This window comes from Stegostoma tigrinum, chromosome 27, assembly GCF_030684315.1.
Source record: "Stegostoma tigrinum isolate sSteTig4 chromosome 27, sSteTig4.hap1, whole genome shotgun sequence".
Taxonomy (NCBI): domain Eukaryota; kingdom Metazoa; phylum Chordata; class Chondrichthyes; order Orectolobiformes; family Stegostomatidae; genus Stegostoma; species Stegostoma tigrinum.
The window spans coordinates 44,697,282-44,716,353 of record NC_081380.1 but is presented as its reverse complement, the minus strand read 5'-3'; the positions used below and the strand labels follow the sequence as shown (position 1 = coordinate 44,716,353).

Here is a 19,072-nt window from a genome sequence, read left to right as displayed (position 1 = left end):
CAGAACATAATTGGTGCAGCATAAGTCCAAATTTCAAGAAAAAGTGTAGGGGGTATATGGGATTATTTTGTACAGTTCCCTACATGTTGCAAACTTTCAAAAGATTCAAAGCCCTTGCTTATTGTGTTTTCTATCATCTTTTCACATTTTCTTCAATTGGAACATTTACATTTTTGTTCATTTAAAGTTTTGTGACTCTTGCATAACAGTGTGTGCAGATAAGCTAGCTGTGTATTTGTTTTCAAGATATAGTGACATTGGCAAGGCTGTATTTATTGCTTGTTTCTAATTGTCCTGAGAAGGCTAAATCGCTGAAATAATTGTTCGGTAGGCCACAGAAGAGAGAGTCTCAATGCAAACCAGATTGAAGGAAAGTGTTGGCTTTCTTTTTCTGAAGAAGCTTGGTGAACTTATTGATCACATCATCATACTCACAGATTTATTGAATTCAGTTTGACATGGTGGGAACTGAACACACAATGTCTGACAATGGTAAAAGCTGTACTGTGATTGGGGGCAGATAGTGATGTAGTGGTAATGCCACTGGTAACCTAGAGATAAATATGTTTGACCAGACAGACAGGCATTAGAGAGATCTGTTGAATAATGACCAAAACTAGGACATGAATGTGGAAGGGCATTTGACATATCAAGATGACACAATACTAGGAAAAGCAGCAGGGTCGCTATGTTAATAGTGACGGTATCGGTTCAGCACTGATATTGATCATAACTTGGAAAAATCAAGACGCAGAATCAGTTGGGTACAAACACGAAAGATAAGAGGTTTTTATAGGATAAGAGGAAAAATTTTATAGGCTGCCTGACTATAATTACACAACAAGACAGAACACGCAGGAAGAAATAAATGAGAGATATAAGCAATGTACCGCAATGATCATCAAATTGATGCAGACAGCCTAGAAAATCAGTTTATAGATTGTCTTTGGGACAGTTTCTTAAAATAATGCATTTTACAGCTAGCTAAAGGAGCAGGTTGTTTTTGACATGGTGATGTGCAGTGACATAGGATTAATTAATAACTTGAAGGTAGTTAACCCTCTCGGTGATAGTGATCATAACATGACAGGATTTCAAGTTCAGTTTGAAAGGGAGAACTGTGGGTCCATGAGTAGTGTTTTAAACATAGATAAAGCTAATTCTAAAGGTATTAAAAAAGAGCTGGCTAAAATGAATTAGGAAGCTAGGTTAAAAAGTAGGTCAATAGAGAAGATATTTAATAACTCTCAGCAAAGATTTATCCCAGTTAGAAAGAAAAGTTGTTTGACAAAGATGCATCATCCATAGCTAAGTAGGGAAGATATAGATAGTATTAAATTAACATTGGTCAAATCTGCAAAGATTTATGGTAGATCAGGAGATCGGATGAAATAGATAATAGAGGCAGAAAGTAGAGTTTGAGAGAAAGCTAGCTCGGAGCATAAAAACAGATAATAATTTTTACCACAATTATTAAAAGAAAAAGGGTAACTAAAGCTGATGTTGGTCTTCTGGAGAGTGAGTCTTGAGACTTGATAATGGCAAATGAAGAAATGGAAGAGATTTTGAACATGTTTTCTTTTAATCTATCAGCATGGTGGAAGACTTAGGTAACTTCCCAAAGATAACAAGATGTAATAGGGAGAGAAAAACTTTAAAACAATTACCAACACAAGTTACTAGCAAAGCTTTTGGGCTTGTAAGCTGACAGGTCTCTCGAAGTGGATGGTTAGCAACCTAGAGTCTTAAAGAAATGGCAGAACACATAATAGATACATCAGTTATAATTTTCCAAAATTTCTTGGATCCTGAATGGTCCTAGAGATTTGTCTGTAGTGACTGTTCCTGCAAAACTAACGAGGCTTTGTTGAGGGAAATAGTATTTAACTAATTTGTTTTAAATGTTGACAAATTACCATCCATACTGGATGAAACCAGTAAATTTGAAGTAATGGGATTTCCAAAAGATACCTATTAAAAGTGTCAAATCAGAGGTTGCAGCTCAAGATAAGTATGAGGTTTATGTTTCACTAGAACCATATATGGAACATGAGGTAAACGGTGTGTAAATCTGAATAGGGAATACTTATTGTGGGTCCTCTCAGCTCCACACTTACTTTTAGCTTGTTTCCCCTAAGTCTCACCTCCGGTCACTTGAACCCCTCTCTAAAAGGGGATATAACCAGGTTAACTGAATGGGCAAATATATTGGCAGATAGATTATAACGTTGGTAACTTTTCCATTTTAGCAGGAGGAATAGAAAGGCAGTAGACAATTTAAATTCAGATAGATTGCAGGGCTTGGTGGTACCTGGGTAATTTAGGTGTTCTGGTATATGAATCACAGAAAATTGGTATGCTGGCACTGCAAATGAAATGTTATCATTCATTGCAAGGAGAATAGAATATAAGAGTATGGTATTTTATTGCAGCTGTACAGGAAATTGGTGAGATCCATCAAGAATATTGCGTACAGTTTGATTTCCTTATTTTAAAATAAATATGGTCACTTTAGAGATGATTCAGAGAAGGTCACTTGATTCATTTCTTGTTTGAAGGGTTTGTTTTATGTCGGAAGATTGACTTAATTAGGCCTATATCCATTGGAATTTTGAACGTATAAATCTTGATGGGATTTGACAGTGTGGATACAAATTGGATCTTTCCTCTTGCAGGATAGACTAAAACTGAGAGATACAATTTGAGAAGAAGAGGACTGTTTTCTCCCAAAATGCTGTTACTGCGGATTTCTCTTCCCCAGAAGATGCTGGAGATTGGCTTTTTATATTTATTCAAAACTGAATTAGAGATAGACAAGAGAGCCAAGGGTATGGGTACAGACAACAAAGTGGAGTTGAGACCAACTGGTCAATGGCAGAGCAGGCTTGTAGAGCAAATGACTTATTCGTGTTACTATTTCCTATATTCCGAATGCCCTGGAGATACATGTTCATATTCTCCCAAGGGAATTATCATTGATTGCTGGAAAACTCCATCAGATTCACTAATGCCCTTTAGGGGATAAAATCTGTTGGCCTTACCTGGTCTGGGCTACATGTAACTCCATACTTGCAGCAATGTGGTTGGCTCTTAATAATCCTCTGTGATTAATAAGCCACTTAGTTCAAGGACAATTAAGGATGAACACCAAATTTTGGACCTTACAAAAGTTGCCCACATGTCATGAAAGAATAAAGAAAATAATAACTGATCTACTGCACAATTCCGTTAAATATATCTCCTAGTATCACGTTTCAACGGTGACAGTGTTTTTAATTGAGGTAACATTGCAGAGAAAAACTGCATGGTTTCTCGTGATAATGAAATGTGCTTTTGTGGAATTATTCGTCATTGGAGTAACTCAAAGATATAGTATTTGAGTTCAAGAGAGAGGAGCATGAAAATGCTGAGTTCAAATACACAATCCTAATTTAAGCAGGGTGTTGACAGATTGAAAACATTTCTAGAGCCACTGTGTAAATTAGAATACTGTCTCCAGGGGGACAATGCATGAAATAGTTACTATCCTTGGAGCAGCGATTAGGGTAGTGATTTAGAATACAGTCTTTTGCATCTAGAGTTTTGAATTCAGCCCAACTCTAGCTACTTAAAGGCAGGTACATTTGATCTACCTGTTGGCTGTTGATATTCTGTTTGAAGAATAAATAGAGTTAGGTTCAATTGCACTAAAGCCAGACCTGCTCTGCATTCACATGGCATTTATTTTACTGCAGAACTGTAGTGGTGTAAGACTTGAGATAACTTCTCAATTTGTTAACATTATAACTGATAAACACTAGAGTATTCTAAGCAGAAGAATTCAATATGAAGAAACTGAACTCGTTTATTAACTTGCAGAGAATTCTGGTGATCAACTGCTTCACTTACTTGGTATTCAATCCATATTGAAACCCAGTAGACTAATTGGCTTGTTATTGTGTAGATGTGCAGTCCAGCAGCAACAATTCAATTCACAGTGTAACTCAGGATGTGTTAGTTATAATTAGTTACATTTCTGTTTCTTGTAATGTTAATCTGTTGTTTAAAATTGAGTTCTTGTTACACATCCAATTAAATTAATTCAGTAGTTTTAATATTGTGCTTTACAGAGAACGTCAGTAAATGAATTAAAGTATGACTTCTAGCCATTATTTTATATATTATGATCCCAGCTGGTGGTAATATTGAGCAAGTCGGCAAATCGTCAAAAAATCGGTAAGGCTTCTTACATAGATACACACACAGGCTAACTAAGTGATCTTTCTTGCTAAACTCTAAGGAAGGAAAGCCCAAGGCTTTTTACAATTATTTTGATCACACTGAAGCTTCCAGACAGCACATTTGCTATGATAGATTTTTCATTCTGAACTGAACCTGCTTCTGACTTCTGTGTTCTCTTTCTCGAGTTCAGAAAAGCTCAACATCTTAAACACATCGTCAGTTACCTCACCAGGTGGCTTATCTATTCAATCAGCTGTTTTGACCCATTACTTAAAAAATGTTTCTGACACTTAAAAAATGGTTACCTTCACAGAACTAAATATACCTGTACTCTACAACCCAAGTTGCCAAGTAAGAATAATAATATTGTAAAATTGATCATATCATTCTCATCTGGAAATAAAGTTATCTTGGGTCAGAATTTAATGCCCTCCTCTGAGGAACATTGGGGCAGGATGTCTATGTAATCAGTTGGTTGCGGGGGGAGGGGGGATGCAGTTGGAGACTGGGTAGACTGCCACAATGCTATTTGTGGTTGGGCGATTTGCCATGCAGGAAGCCAGAAAGGCAGTTGTGGACTTGTGGCCTTACTGATGGATGTTCCCTTATCGTTCAGCAATCAGTATCGATTCAAGAAATGCAGCATTAGAAAGGGGATGGTTCATTAACAGCATCCTCCTGCCCTTGTTGTTGACTCCTGTGGCTCATGCCCAGCCCTTTGCCATCTGGTACCTAACTCCCTTGTTTACCCTGGGCCATCGGTGGATGCTTTGCCAGAAATAGCCTCCTTAGCAGTGCGGCTAAGCAATGCACAGTTGCTGGCCACTGATTGGCCATCAGGTCTCAAGACATGTTTTCCACTCATTGGGGTCTTTGATCCCAGGGAAGGCCTGCCACTGCCTAGTTAAATGTCTGACTGACACCTGAAAGGAGGCCACACAGGGGTTTCACTGCTCTGTAGATGGAAGTAATCCTTAACGTTTCGTTAGATACTTCACTTCGTATAAAAGTTCCTTGCCATCCCACTTACATCTTTTGATAAATTGCCAAGATTCCAAATGATTTCATATTGGATTGAAATTTTTATCCTTCCATTATAGCTTCATATATTTATTTATACTATTGACCCTTCCACTTGTAACTTTGTTATTTTTTCTTCTTTAGTAGGACGCTATGAGTCACTGCTTACAAATTTCACTGCTGCTAGTTGTCTTTGAAGAACCTATGGCTTTGTATCATAATACAATAGGTATTATGTTATTGTGGTTTGAGTTGTGCTCTCCTTCCTTCCTTAAGTCGCCTAAGAAGCTAAAGATAACTCTTGGCAGGCTGTTGTGATAATAAACATCTGTAGTACACTTGCTATTAGTCACCTTTCTAACCAAAGGATTAAAAAAAAGAAAAAAAACTGGGTGTGAATTTAATCTTTATGAAATTAACATCTAATAGTTGCTTTGCATTACATTATTACAAAGTCATGGCACTCCTTCCCAATGTTGTTCCAGACCCCACTGTGAAGACAATAGACATTTCATCTTCCTGTAGTAACCAGGTGTTGACAGCTTCACTGGAGATGGTACAAAGGACAGCCCTGAAATGCCTTCAGTAGGGTCCGTCAGCACAAAGCAGATTAAAAATCTATATCCCTACCTCCCCCAGCGTGGCTACAGCACCTTGCCAAAGCTTCTTTGGCCAAACTGTGACCTCCATAATATGAGACAAGGGAAGCAGGCACATAAAAACAAAATCACCTCCAAAATTCACTCCAAGTCACACACTATCCTGCAACAGGGTTAGACTTGGGCATCATATCATAATTTCTTCATTGTTGCAGGGTTCAAAATTTGGAAGTCTAGATCTTACAGTGTTGTTATTTTATTCATTCACGGGATTAGGGCATCACTCGACAGGTCAGCATTTATTGCCCATTCCTAATTGCCCAGAGGACAGTTAAGAGTCACCCACATTGCTATGCTGAGTCACATTGTAGGCCAGACCAGATAAGGATGGCAGATTCCTTCCCTAAAGGACATTTGTGAACCAGTAGTGTGTTTCCTGATAATCAATAATAAATTCATGGTCATCACTCGATACTTAATTCCAGATTTTTAAAAATTGAACTCAAATTCCACGAGGATTTGAACCTAGGTTCCCAAAATATGACTTGGATCTCCGAATTAACAGTCTGACGTTACTACCCATCAGGCCATCGCCACCCATGGAAGCATTGGTGTAGTTTCGTCTGAATTGTCCAAGAAGCAGGCCAACTACCATGTGTTCACGCTTGTGGAGAGCAAGAAAAATGCAACAAATACTGACATGGCCAGAAATATTCTTATCTTAAGAAAGAATAATAGAACTTTTTTTATTGATTTACTGGTTGAGGGTTTCACTGACTAGGCAGCATTTATTTGCCCATCCCTAATTCCCCAAAGGGCAGTTCAGAGTCAACCACATTGCTGTGGGCCTGGAGTTGCATGTAGACCAGACCAGGTAAGGATGGCAATTTCCTTCCCTAAAGGACATTAGTTAACCAGATGGGTTTTTCCAACAATCGACAAAAGTTTCAGGGTCATCACTGGACTCTTAACTCCAGATATTTTTTAAATTCAAATTCCGCCATCTACCAGAACATTACCTGGGTCTCTGGATTAACAATCCAGCGATAATACCACGAGGCCATTGCCTCCCCCGGGGCAAGGAAGAAGGAACTATAAGATCATACGTTTTTTGTGCTTTATGTACTTTACCCATTGCATGCCATGACCAAGTCCATTTTAAATCTAAATCTGTTTATACCTCATTTCTGTGAGATGATATGATTGATCACATTATGTTCAAATGAAGAATACATTAAGTTGCTTATATAAAAATGTAATATGTGTGTGATTGTTGCTAAATGTTGAGATGATCGCTATTTTTCTTTTATTTTTCTCATTTTTGGTTTGGAACTGAGTTGCCATTGAGAATTTAATTTTGAACTTTGAACAGCAACATGTTTTGAAAAAAGAAGAGAAAACAAAACTGGCCTGGAAAGATAATGCAGGTTAATCACTGCTCTAAGAATACTGTAGATAAACCCAAACCAAGAAACCGTTGTGCTCAGAGACTGGCAGCTGGTTGGATGTCAAATTGGGCAGTCAAGAGAGGACCAGTATTGGCTAACCAATCACAGAGAATATTCAAAAAGAAAGAGAAAAAATTAAGGGTAAACTGGCTGTGATTGGGTTTTGACAGGAGGCAGTCTTGCTTCACAGCTGTCAGATTGAAAGCTTCAAGTTAGGGGAGCGTTGTCCATCTACCCTGTCTATGCCCAGGTTGCATTCCGTCACTCAGCTCCTAATCTTATTGCAGCCTTGGTTCAAACATGGACAAAAGAGCTGAATTTCAGAGGCGAGGTGAGAGTGACAGACCTAGACATCAAGGTTACATTCAACTGAGTGTGGTGTCAGGCAGCCCTAGCCAAACTGGAATTAATAAATATTAGAGGGTAAACTCTCCAGTAGTTAGAGTCATAATTGCCATGGTTCTTAGAGGTCAGTCATCTCAACTCCAGGAGATGTCTGCAGGAGTTCCGCAGGGTAGTTTCCTAAGTCCAACAATCTTCAGCTGCTTCATCAATGACCTTCCCTCCATCATAAGGTCAGAAGAGGGGATGTTCACCGATGATTGCACAATGTTCGGCACCACTCACGATTCCTGAGACACTGAAATAGTCTGTGTCCAAATGCAACAAAACCTGGTCAACATCCAGGCTTGGGCTGATAAGTGGCAAGTAACATTCATGCCCACAAATGCCAGGCTATAACCATCATGAACAAGAGACAATCTAACCACTGCTCCTTGACATTCAATAGTGTTACCAATGCTGAATCCCCCAATACCAACATCCTGGGAGTTTTTGTTGATCAGAAACTCAACTGGACTCACCACGTAAATGCAGTGTCGACAAAAGCAGTTCAGAGGCTAGGAATACCGTGGTGAATAACTCACAACCTGACTCCGCAGAGTTTGTCCACCATCTATATCCCCAACAACACTCAAGAAGCTTGACGCCATCCAGGACAAAGCAGCCTGCTTGATTGGCACTGCATCCACAAGCATCCACACCCTTCACCACTAACGCTCAGCAGCAGCGTGTATGATCTACAAGGTGTGCTGCAGAACTTCACCATAGATCCTCAAACAGCAGTTTCCAAACCCATGACCACTTCCACCTAGAAGGGCAAGGGCAGCAGATGTTTGTGAACACCACCCTGTGCAAGTTCCCCTCCAAGACACTCACCAGCCTGACTTGGAAATATATCACTGTTCCTTCCCTGTTGCTGGGTCAAAATCTTGCAATTCCCACCCTTATGGCATTGTGGGCCAACCCACAGCAGGTGGACTGCAGAGGTTCAAGAAGGCAGCTCAGCACCGCCTTCTCAAGGGCTAATGGGGACTGGCAATAAATGCTGGGCTCAGCCAATGACACCCACATCCCATAAAATGAATACATAAAAAAAATCCTGAATCCCCTCAACTTTCTGTCATCCAAAGATAACAAGCTGAGCTTATCCAGTCTCTCTTTATAGCTTAGTCGCTCCATTCCATGCAACATCCTGGTGAATCACCAATGCGATCAGATCCTTCTTAAAGTGTGGAAACCAGAACTGCACATAGTAATCCAACTGTTGATTAACCAAAATTCTATACAACTTCAATATAACCTCCCTGCTTATAATCTATGCCTTGCCTGATAAAGGCAAGCATCCTGGATGGTGTATAAACTATTCTATTAAACTGCCCTGCTGCCTTCAGGCATTTGTGAATTAGCATCCTGAGATTCCGTTGTTCCTCTTGAGATTCCTATTAGCTGCCATTCATTGAGTGCTCTTATTGCCTATTCCATAGTGCATCACCTTGAATTAACCTGAAGTAAAATGGAAGAAAAATGAGAGGGAACCCACAAATCAACACAGACAAGTTGTAAAATAAAGCTGAATGAATCTGATAATTTGCCAGGCTTTTAGGGGGAATTGAAGAAACCATGAAAGTTGCTTATCGGGTTCACTAGTTCAGGAAGAAAATCTGTCAGTGTTGACAGAAGACTACAGAAGGAGAGAGAGAGTATTGGGAGAGGCAGGGGGTAAAGGAGAAGGATTTCTCCCAGAAATTGATTTTAACCAGTATTGAGACTAAATTGTGCTCATCTCAGGAAGACATCACAAGAAGTCTTTTCAAAGGTTAAACTGAAAATCCTTGACAATAGTTCTCCTGGAGGTGTAAATAGCTCTTCCTAGCTCACTACAAACTGATAATGAAAGTTATCAAGCTAATGGCTGAGACCATTATGAAGTTAATTACCTCAGTTGTGATACAATAGATGGACATGTGCTTGAGGGCTAGGCAAGTCTTATGTCTAATAGGGAAGCATGATTGACCAGGTTTGGGATATCACCCAGTTTAAGCTTTGATCTGTGTGAAACATGAACAACCGTCTTGTGCAGAACACCTCGAGGAAACGTTTTAAGGAACACCATCAGAGAGAGGACTCTCAATACGGAGTATGGCAAACCATTGTATTGAACCAAGCTAATAAAATGTGAGAGATAATGGGAACTGCAGATGCTGGAGAATTCCAAGATAATAAAATGTGAGGCTGGATGAACACAGCAGGCCAAGCAGCATCTCAGGAGCACAAAAGCTGACGTTTCGGGCCTAGACCCTTCATCAGAGAGCAAAAACTTTTGTGCTGCTGAGATGCTGCTTGGCCTGCTGTGTTCATCCAGCCTCACATTTTATTATCTTGGAATTCTCCAGCATCTGCAGTTCCCATTATCACTGACACTATTGAACCAAGCTACCAGGTGCTTCAACCTGAAGTACTATTAAAGCAAAACAAAGGAACATGCATTCCACCTCAGAATCTATTCTACTGAATCACCTATGGGACACCGTCCAGCCATGTCACTCTAGAAGCCATTGCAGCTGCTGAGTTCTGATTTAATTTTTGAACCCCTTCACTTTGAATTGTGAATCTTCAAATAAGAGAACAAATCTGCAATAATCTCGGAGACTGATCTCACTTTAATGTTTATAAGTATCTTTTTCTTTCCTCACATACTTTTGAATTTTGTATATGTATTTTAGCTAATAGCCTTGTTGCTTTTACTCAAATAATTACAACGGTAGTTTCACAGTAAACTAACCACCTTGTTTAGGATCAAAACATTGTTGTCCTTTTTTAAAAATTAAAACACCTGTAAATTAAAATGGAGCCTTAATGAGCAATAATTTGTAGCTCACTAACCACTGTGAGGACAAGTGTGGTTGTAACAATAACTAACATAAGCAGTACGGAGATAGGCTATTGCCAGGAGTAAATCGATTGTAATAACTGCATGCCAATGTGACTTAATATTTAAACACGTTTGAATCAGTATCACTTAAAGCACTCTATCCTGCATCTGCCAACTGAACCACTAGGGGTGGCAGTGTATTCAGTGCTGAAGAAGTTAAGCATCCCAGTTGAAATAGATATTATGTTTAATATTAAAGGAAGAAATGGACTTTATCAGGGAAATATCTCAGTTTCATGGTGCTTTAGTAGTTCTTAGGGAATAATCTTAATTTCTTTCTCTGTATTTTGCAGATAAACTGAGCAACCAGGACTGTTACAACAGCTTCACAAATAACAACCTAGGAAATCCACGACTCTCACCAATCCCAACTCTGACGATTGTTTTGCCCCTGGCACAGATCAAACAGCCTATGACACTGGGAACCATCACAAAGCGTACAGGGTAATGGATTTTGACTTAAGTTTCCAGTATGATTTTCGTAGCACAAGCAACCAAACGGATTAACATAAAACACATGTATAGACATCAGTCTTGCTTGCTCAGCAAATCCACATGCAAATTGAATAAATGACAAGGCTGTCTTTAATGCATTTTCCACCATGATAAGCTCTACCAGATTTGACTATGTACTGCGTATGTCCTATACTGTTGGTATCCTGATAATTTAAAAAGGTGGAACAAGTGCAGGTGGCACCTTTTGGGAGGCCCAAAAGTTAATAACACAAAAGTTCAAAATACATGATCTTCAGAGTATGCCAGTTACTTAAATGTACGACAGGAATCAATTAATTTTGAGGCACTGCATCATCAGTGAAATATGTGGTAGTTTGAAGAAAAATACATGTTGGTATATAAAATATAGTGTATGCAGCAGACTGCCATGGAGGCAGATGGTGTTAAAATGCAGTTTAATAGATTATAGGGTATGGAGGTTGAAAAATAACTTGTTTTTTTTTGTTTAGATCTTACAGAAACTTCCCCATTGCCTGCAGTGGTCTTTTCCTGTAATGTATATCATAATGCTTCCATTTTGTTTCTCTTTATTTTCATCATTGTAGGTTAGCATGACAACACAAAATAAAATGATAATTTGGTCAGCTTCTTGATGGGGACAACAAGGATAAGTTAGGTTTTCAGCCAAATGACTTCATCAGAACTCTAATGAAATGGTGACAGCCAAGCATTAATTCATATTTTTTCATTCAGAAAAACAAACTTTGATGCAACTAATCTCGTGCAGTGAGATGACCTGGAACTGCTGGGTGAAACTTGAAACCCCTAGTTTTCATGTATTTGAAAACAGCATGTTGGCCCTGACATTTTTGTACTGGATTTTTATACATATAGTTGTCCAAGTGCACAAATGTGTAGGAGAAGCAGAAGGAAAGAAGAAAGAGTTGTGGCAAAACATTTGTATAGTTGCTTATTTAACTGGACTCTTATGAAGGCTTTATACCCAAGATGTTAAGCTTATGTCTGGCATTTCTAGTTTCTAAAAACATCTTTCTATGTCAGATGTTGGGATTGATGAGACAAAGATGTGACCAGAAACGGATTGTTGTCCATTACACTTGAACAGCTCTTTTAACATATGGAGAATTTCAGGAGTAAATTGTGGAGATTGTTTACGCATGGTGAGATGCTTAGCGTAGAGCTAGTACAGACACAAAGGCTGAAGAGCATCCTGCACTATAACACTTCCATGATTCTGCTTAAGATGTTCTTACCAGGAAGAATACAAAAGTAATCTCGTGACCTATTGACAAATTATGTGATATTTCTTCTAATAGGTGCTTACATAGACACACTTATTTTATTTGTACGATGGTGTTGATTTGACTTAATCGCTAGTCACCTTTACTCAATGTCAGTTGTTGTTATGGCTTCAAATCTTATTTCAGGATTTAATAGTCTAATCTATGGTGCAAATCTTAGAGGATAGCGCGTTTTTGGAGCAGGTGGCACCTGAAGGGAGGCCCAAAAGTTAAGAACAAGAAAATTCAGAATAGATAGTTTGCAGGAGTATGGCAGTTACTTCAAAGTACTGCAGGAATCAATTAATTTTAGGTCAGCTTTTGATTGCAACTTTACACCCATGTTTCATTTAGCTGTTTATATGGATGTCTTATGGCACTATCTTTAAATTTCACTGGGACTGCGCTCCGCAAATCATGCTGCGTTATTACCGTATCACAAATGTGAAAAGAATTAGTTAAACAGTTCAGAGTCCCCGGGTTAAAAGATAATGGTCATCAGGTTTCTGTGTTGAACAAGAACATAATTTTATTCATAGTAAGTTGTCTCTAACCAATTAGAAAAGAGGAAATGTTAATAGTTAATGAAAAAATATTTTTATAATTTAACTCTGCCCATTTCGATTCTCCCCTGAACAATCAGTCAGACACACAAGACATCAGTATTAAGGGTGGAAAAGGGGGAAAAAAAACAGGAAAACACAGATCAAAGCATCAGTCTAGACCACAGGGTGTGCTTCCTAGTTTACTTCTTTGTTGTTGACATAGTTTGTTTGAACACTGATGCTCTCTTTTATTCACTGATTGAGAATTTGTCTTTTCACTTTTGTTCGAAGGCATCTTATTCGCAGCTCTATTGTACCAGCCACTCACAGTGCTCTGGGAAAGTTGCAACAATTAGTACAGCTCACAATATGCCCCAGTAACTATGACTTTTGAAACTGCAGTCATCTCTTGCACTGTCTCCTTTATTTAAAGCAGCATCTTCCCTTTTTAGTCCAAAGTCTAAACATGAAGGAAATGAAAAGATATTGTCTTTACAGGGCTGCAAGTGTGAGGAGCATTCCTGTTAAAGAGACCAACATATTTTCCCCAAACAATACAAGTTCAAAAGGCTTAAACTAGTTTGGGGGTGAATGAGTGGGGATGGGGAAGGGGTTGGCGGGGAAGGCAGAGGGTGGGTTGGTGGGGGTACCTTCACAGCAATGAGAAGAAAAGGGAAGGTTGATACAGAAGTTAAAAGGAGCAAGGTAAATAGACAAGAGTATGATACAGAATGAGGAACAATTAATTAATTAAACTGCATTTATTTCAAAGCAAGAGGCCTGACAGGTAAGGCAGATGAACCCAGGAACGTGGAAATTGAGATACCATAGCTGTTACAAAACATGGTTGAGGGAGGGACAAGGCTGGCAGCATAGATACATAGAAAAGATAGAAAAAAGTCATGAGATGAGGAGGAGTGGCCCTTTTGATGAGGGAAAACATCACGACTGTACTTATAGAGGATATCCCTGGGGGCTTGTACAGTGAAGCTACATGCGTGAAATTGAGAAATAAGAAGGGGATGATCACCCTCATGGGATTGTACTATCGGCCCTCCAACAGTCGGTGAGATATTGAGGAGCAAATATGTAGGGAGGGTTGGAGGCCTTCCAATTTTAAAAATAGGCTGGATAGGCTTTTCTCACTGGAGCGTCGGACATTGGGGCTGACCTCATAGAGGTTTATATAATCGTGAGGGTCATAGATAATGTGAATAGCAAAGATCTTTTCCCTAAGGTGGGGGAGTTCAAAACTTAGGGAGCAGGCAGGATGCAGGAGGCAAACATCATTAAAAATTAATCCTGATGCATTGGAAACCACAACATCTATCATGAAATGGGTCAAGATACTGGATACTACAAAGCCTGTGTGTACTGACAACATTGTTGCAGGGTCAAAATCCTGGAATCCCTTCCCTAACAACATTATGTGTGCATTTGCACCAAATGAATTGCAGCATTTCAAGAAGGCACTTCACCAACACCTGCTCGCAACCAGGGATGGGCAATAAGACTGCAGGATCAGGAGACTATACATAAGGGACAACATTAGAGAAACATGAAAGGACCACATGCCCTCCAAAAATACTTGCCTAGAACATTTCTGGTGCATTTGCTTTACCTTTGTCTCCCTTCTGTATTTCCTTTGCCATGTGCTGCCCTTCATTGGCTCTTTTAACATCAAAAGTGAAACAACAGAAATGATTGCCACCACCAAAGGTTAGAGAGACAAGGGAATTCCAGAGAAGGAGATGCCCATGGGATTACGGCAGCTGCACACATACAGTGAAAAAATTCAGATGGTGAGAAGAGAATGATTTAAAAAGGACATGAGGGGCAAGTTTCTTACTCAGAGGGTGGTTAGTACATGAAATAAACTGCCAGAGAAGGTGATGGATGCTGGTACAGTTACAATGGGGAAAGGCGTTTGGATAATTTGGACATTTTGGGCCGAGACCCTTCATCAGGAAAGGGGGATGGGGAGAGGGTTCTGAAATAAATAGGGAGAGAGGGAGAGGTGGATCAAAGATGGATAGAGGAGAAGATAGGTGGAGAGGAGATATAGGTGGGGAGGTAAGGAGGGGATAGGTCAGTCCGGGGAGGACGGACAGCTCAAGGGGGTAGGATGAGGTTAGTAGGTAGGAAATGGAGGTGCGGCTTGAGGTGGGAGGAGGAGATAGGTGAGAGGAAGAACAGGTTAGGGAGGCGGGGACGAGCTGGTCTGGTTTTGGGATGCAGTAGGGGGAGGGGAGATTTTGAAGCTTGTGAAATCCACATTGATACCATTGGGCTGCAGGGTTCCGAAGCGGAATATGAGTTGCTGTTCCTGCAAACTTCGGGTGGCATCGTTGTGGCACTGCAGGAGGCCCAGGATGGACATCTCATCTAAGGAATGGGAGGGGGAGTTGAAAAGATTCACGACTGGGAGGTGCAGTTGTTTATTGTGAACCGAATGTTGGTGTTCTGCAAAGAGGTCCCCAAGCCTCCACTTGGTTTCCCCGATGTAGAGGAAGCCACAACAGGTACAGCGGATGCAGTATAGCACATTGGCAGATGTGGAGGTGAACACCTGTTTGATGTGGAAAATCATCTTGGGACATGGGATGGGGGTGAGGGAGGAGGTGTGGGGGCAAGTGTAGCACTTCTTATGGTTGCAGGGGAAAGTGCCAGGTGTGGTGGGGTTGGAGGGAAGTGTGGAGCGGACAAGGGAGTCACGGAGAGAGTGGTCTCTCCGGAAAGCAGACAAGGGTGGGGATGGAAAAGTGTCTTTGGTGGTGGGGTCGGATTGTAGATGGCAGAAGTATCGGAGGATGATGCGTTGTATCCGGAGGTTGGTGGGGTGGTATGTGAGGATGAGGGGGATTTTCTTTTGGTGGTTATTGCGGGGATGGAGTGTGAGGGCTGAGTTGCGGGAAATGCAGGGGACGCGGTCAAGGGCGTCCTCAACCACTGCGGGGGATAAGTTGAAGAATGAGGACATCTGGGATGTACGATAGTGGATTGCCTTATCCTGGGATCAGATGCGGAGGAGGCGAAGGAATTGGGAAATAGGGGATGGATTTTTTGCAGAAAGGTGGGTGGGAGGAGGTCTATTCTAGGTAGCTGTGGGAGTCAGTGGGCTTGAAATGGATATCGTTTAACAAAGTGTGGAGTTGGATGAACGCAGCGGGCCAAGCAGCATCTTAGGAGCACAAAAGCTGACGTTTTAAGCCTAGACCTTTCATCAGAAAAGGGGGATGGCAACTCCCCCTCCCATTCTTTAGATGACATGTCCATCCTGGGCCTCCTGCAGTGCCACAATGACGCCACCCGAAGGTTGCAGGAACGGCAACTCATTTTCTGCTTGGGAACCCTGCAGCCCCATGGTATCAATGTGGATTTCACAAGCTTCAAAATCTCCCCTCCCCCCACTGCATCCCAAAACCAGCCCAGCTCGTCCCCGCCTCCCTACTGCATTCTTCCTCTCACTTATCCCCTCCTCCCACCTCAAGCCGCACCTCCATTTCCTACCTACTAACCTCATCCCGCCCCCTTGAGCTGTCCGTCCTCCCCGGACTGACCTATCCCCTCCTTACTTCCCCACCTCTACTCTCCTCTCCACCTACCTTCTCCTCTATCCATCTTCGATCTGCCTCTCCCTCTCTCCCTATTTATTTCAGAACCCTCTCCCTATCCCCCTTTTCTGATGAAGGGTCTAGGCCCGAAACATCAGCTTTTGTGCTCAAAGATGCTGCTTGGCCTGCTGTGTTCATCCAGCTCCACACTTGTTATCTTGGATTCCCCAGCATCTGCCGTTCCCATTATCTCCAATCGAGATAGTTATCTGGTTAAATGGGCATCCAGTTTAATGGCGGTTGACATGGCGCAGCCATATCAGTGATTGCAGAACCAGTTTTCAATAAAATTCTCTCAACACTCCAGTCCATTATGTTGTGCAAGACCTCAGCTCAGCTAGAACCAATGCTGAGAAACCTTTACAGATTAAGGGTGCAACTTCCTTTGAAAAGCAGTTGGTTCAGCTATGAGTGTAAATAGCAAAAGGTTTGAGCTCAGATTTAATGGGGAGAAATTGGTTGTGAGAGATTCATCTAGATTGACTCAATATTTTTCAATTGGAAAATGGCTGCCTGAGTGAAGTCCTAATTAAATACCTGAAAATCTTCCAGGAACGCCTAGACCAGTTTTCATATTGATCAGGAAGCCATTCCATGATTCAGCAAAGGCTGCTCAGTGCAATTTGCCTTACAGGCAAAAGTGAAGGCAGAAATCTAAAGGCTCGAAAGTAAAGGAATCATCAAACCAGTCCAGTTTGGAGAATGAGCAGCACCAGTTGCACGGATTTTGAAGCTAAACGTTGGATTTTTAACAACGCTAAACTGTTTTCACAGCTGTATATATATCCAATCCCTCAGGTAGAGGATTTCTGCACTAAGCTGGCAGGGGGTGCTGTCCTTCACAATGATACACGTGAGCCATGCTTACTTGCAATTGCATTTAGACCAGTATCCCCAGAAGTATGCTACAATCAGTACCTATAAAAGCTTGTTCTAATATACGAGACTACCATTTGGAGTATCATTAGCTTGCTCAGTTTTTATGTAATGTCTAGTTCAGGTCGCCATTTATATTAGATGATGTCCAGATACCAGTGAAGACTGAAGTGAAGAAGGAATATTTAAAGAACTTCAATATTGTCCTAAAGCATTTTTCCAAGGCAGGCATATACCTAACAAGGGAAAATTATGTGTTCAAGGCCCACCAAATGACCTACTTGGGCTACAGAGTTGAAAAGACCAGGTTACACATTTTGGAAAATAATGTAAGGACGGTCAAAGGTGCCCCTACTCCCACATCTGTCCAGGAGCTTAGGTCATTTCTTGTGGTGGTAAATTACTATGGAAAGCTCAAGCATAACTTGGCATCCATCCTGGCACCTTTACATCAGCTCCTAAAAAAGAGACAGCCTTGGAAATGTTTTCATAGACTGTCTTTCAGTGAAGTAATGAAATATCTATTATCCTGTCAGGTGTTGGCACACTGTGATGCAAAGTGAGATCTGGCATTGATGTGCAGTAACTCTCTGTATGACTTCGCGTGGGATTAGTACGGAGGTGGCCCAATGGAGAGGAACGCCCAATAGTTTATGCATCTAAGACTTTGGCTGATGTACAGATAAATACTCCTAGATAGAAAAAGAAGGATTGGTCGTCAGGAATTTCCACCAAATCTTTATAGATGAAAAGCCATGATAATGAAGAACCACAAACCCGTATGTGACATAATTCAAGAGGACAGGGCAGGACTGCCCATAGCTCCAGGCCACATTCACCGGTGGTCTCTGATATTAAGTGCTTATAATTATGAGTTAGAACACTGTGTGGGAGGCTCAGAAGCAAGAGCATTGCATTGAGCTGCCTCCCATTAGCAAATACGCCACCAGTCATACATCCAATGGAGGAGTCTATTATGATATTAAATTTTCAATGACAGCTATTGACACAGCTGACAATATCAGACCTTGGACACAGAAATGTCTGGGCCATCACAACTGGAATTGAAACTTGTTTGGATCGAGAGCGCCTGGCTCATAGTAGAGGATGCATAGTGTTGTAGGTACAGGGGTGATTGTACTGAGGAATCATTGCCGTCAAATACTGGCTAAACTCCACCAGGGCCATACCAGATATCCAACATGAAGGTGTTGGTGGGAATTTGCGTCTGGTGGCCAGGCTTGGATGCGGACATAGCTATGTTGGTGGGGCAGTGCCCTGAGTGCCAACAAGAAGTCACCACCAGTAGCTCCCCCACATTCATGGCTGGGTAAAATTTGAACTCAGTTGCATGTCATCTACGCAGGTCCTTTCATGAGTTCAAGGCTCATAGTCATCGTGGACACCCTGTCTAAGTGGTTGGACATGCATAGGGACCATTCATCAAATGATAGAAAAGTTATGCGCATCCTTTGCAACACATGGAGTCCTGAAAGTGTCGGTCATAGATAATGGACCATCATTTACCAGCAGAAAATTTGGTTATTCTTTAAAGCCAAATGGGATTTGGCATATAAGGACAGCTGCATACCACACATCATTCAATGGCCTGGCAGAAAGAGCAGTCTCATCTTTGATGGCTGGATTTAGGAAACAGGCTAAAAACTCAGTAGATGCCAAGCTGTCATGGTTCTTGTTTGATTATAGAACTTCCTCAT

At 41.0% G+C, this 19,072-nt stretch overlaps 1 protein-coding gene across 2 annotated transcripts in view; it reads left to right on the top strand.

Moving 5' to 3' along the window:
* The window catches only part of bcas3 (BCAS3 microtubule associated cell migration factor), a 1,086,700-nt gene that overhangs the window by 519,223 nt on the left and 548,405 nt on the right, over positions 1-19,072 (top strand). For both annotated transcript variants that reach the window (XM_059655421.1, XM_059655420.1), the window contains exon 16: positions 10,856-11,006. In XM_059655421.1, the coding sequence (XP_059511404.1) occupies positions 10,856-11,006 (151 nt within the window). The remainder of the gene's footprint in view (positions 1-10,855; positions 11,007-19,072) is intronic.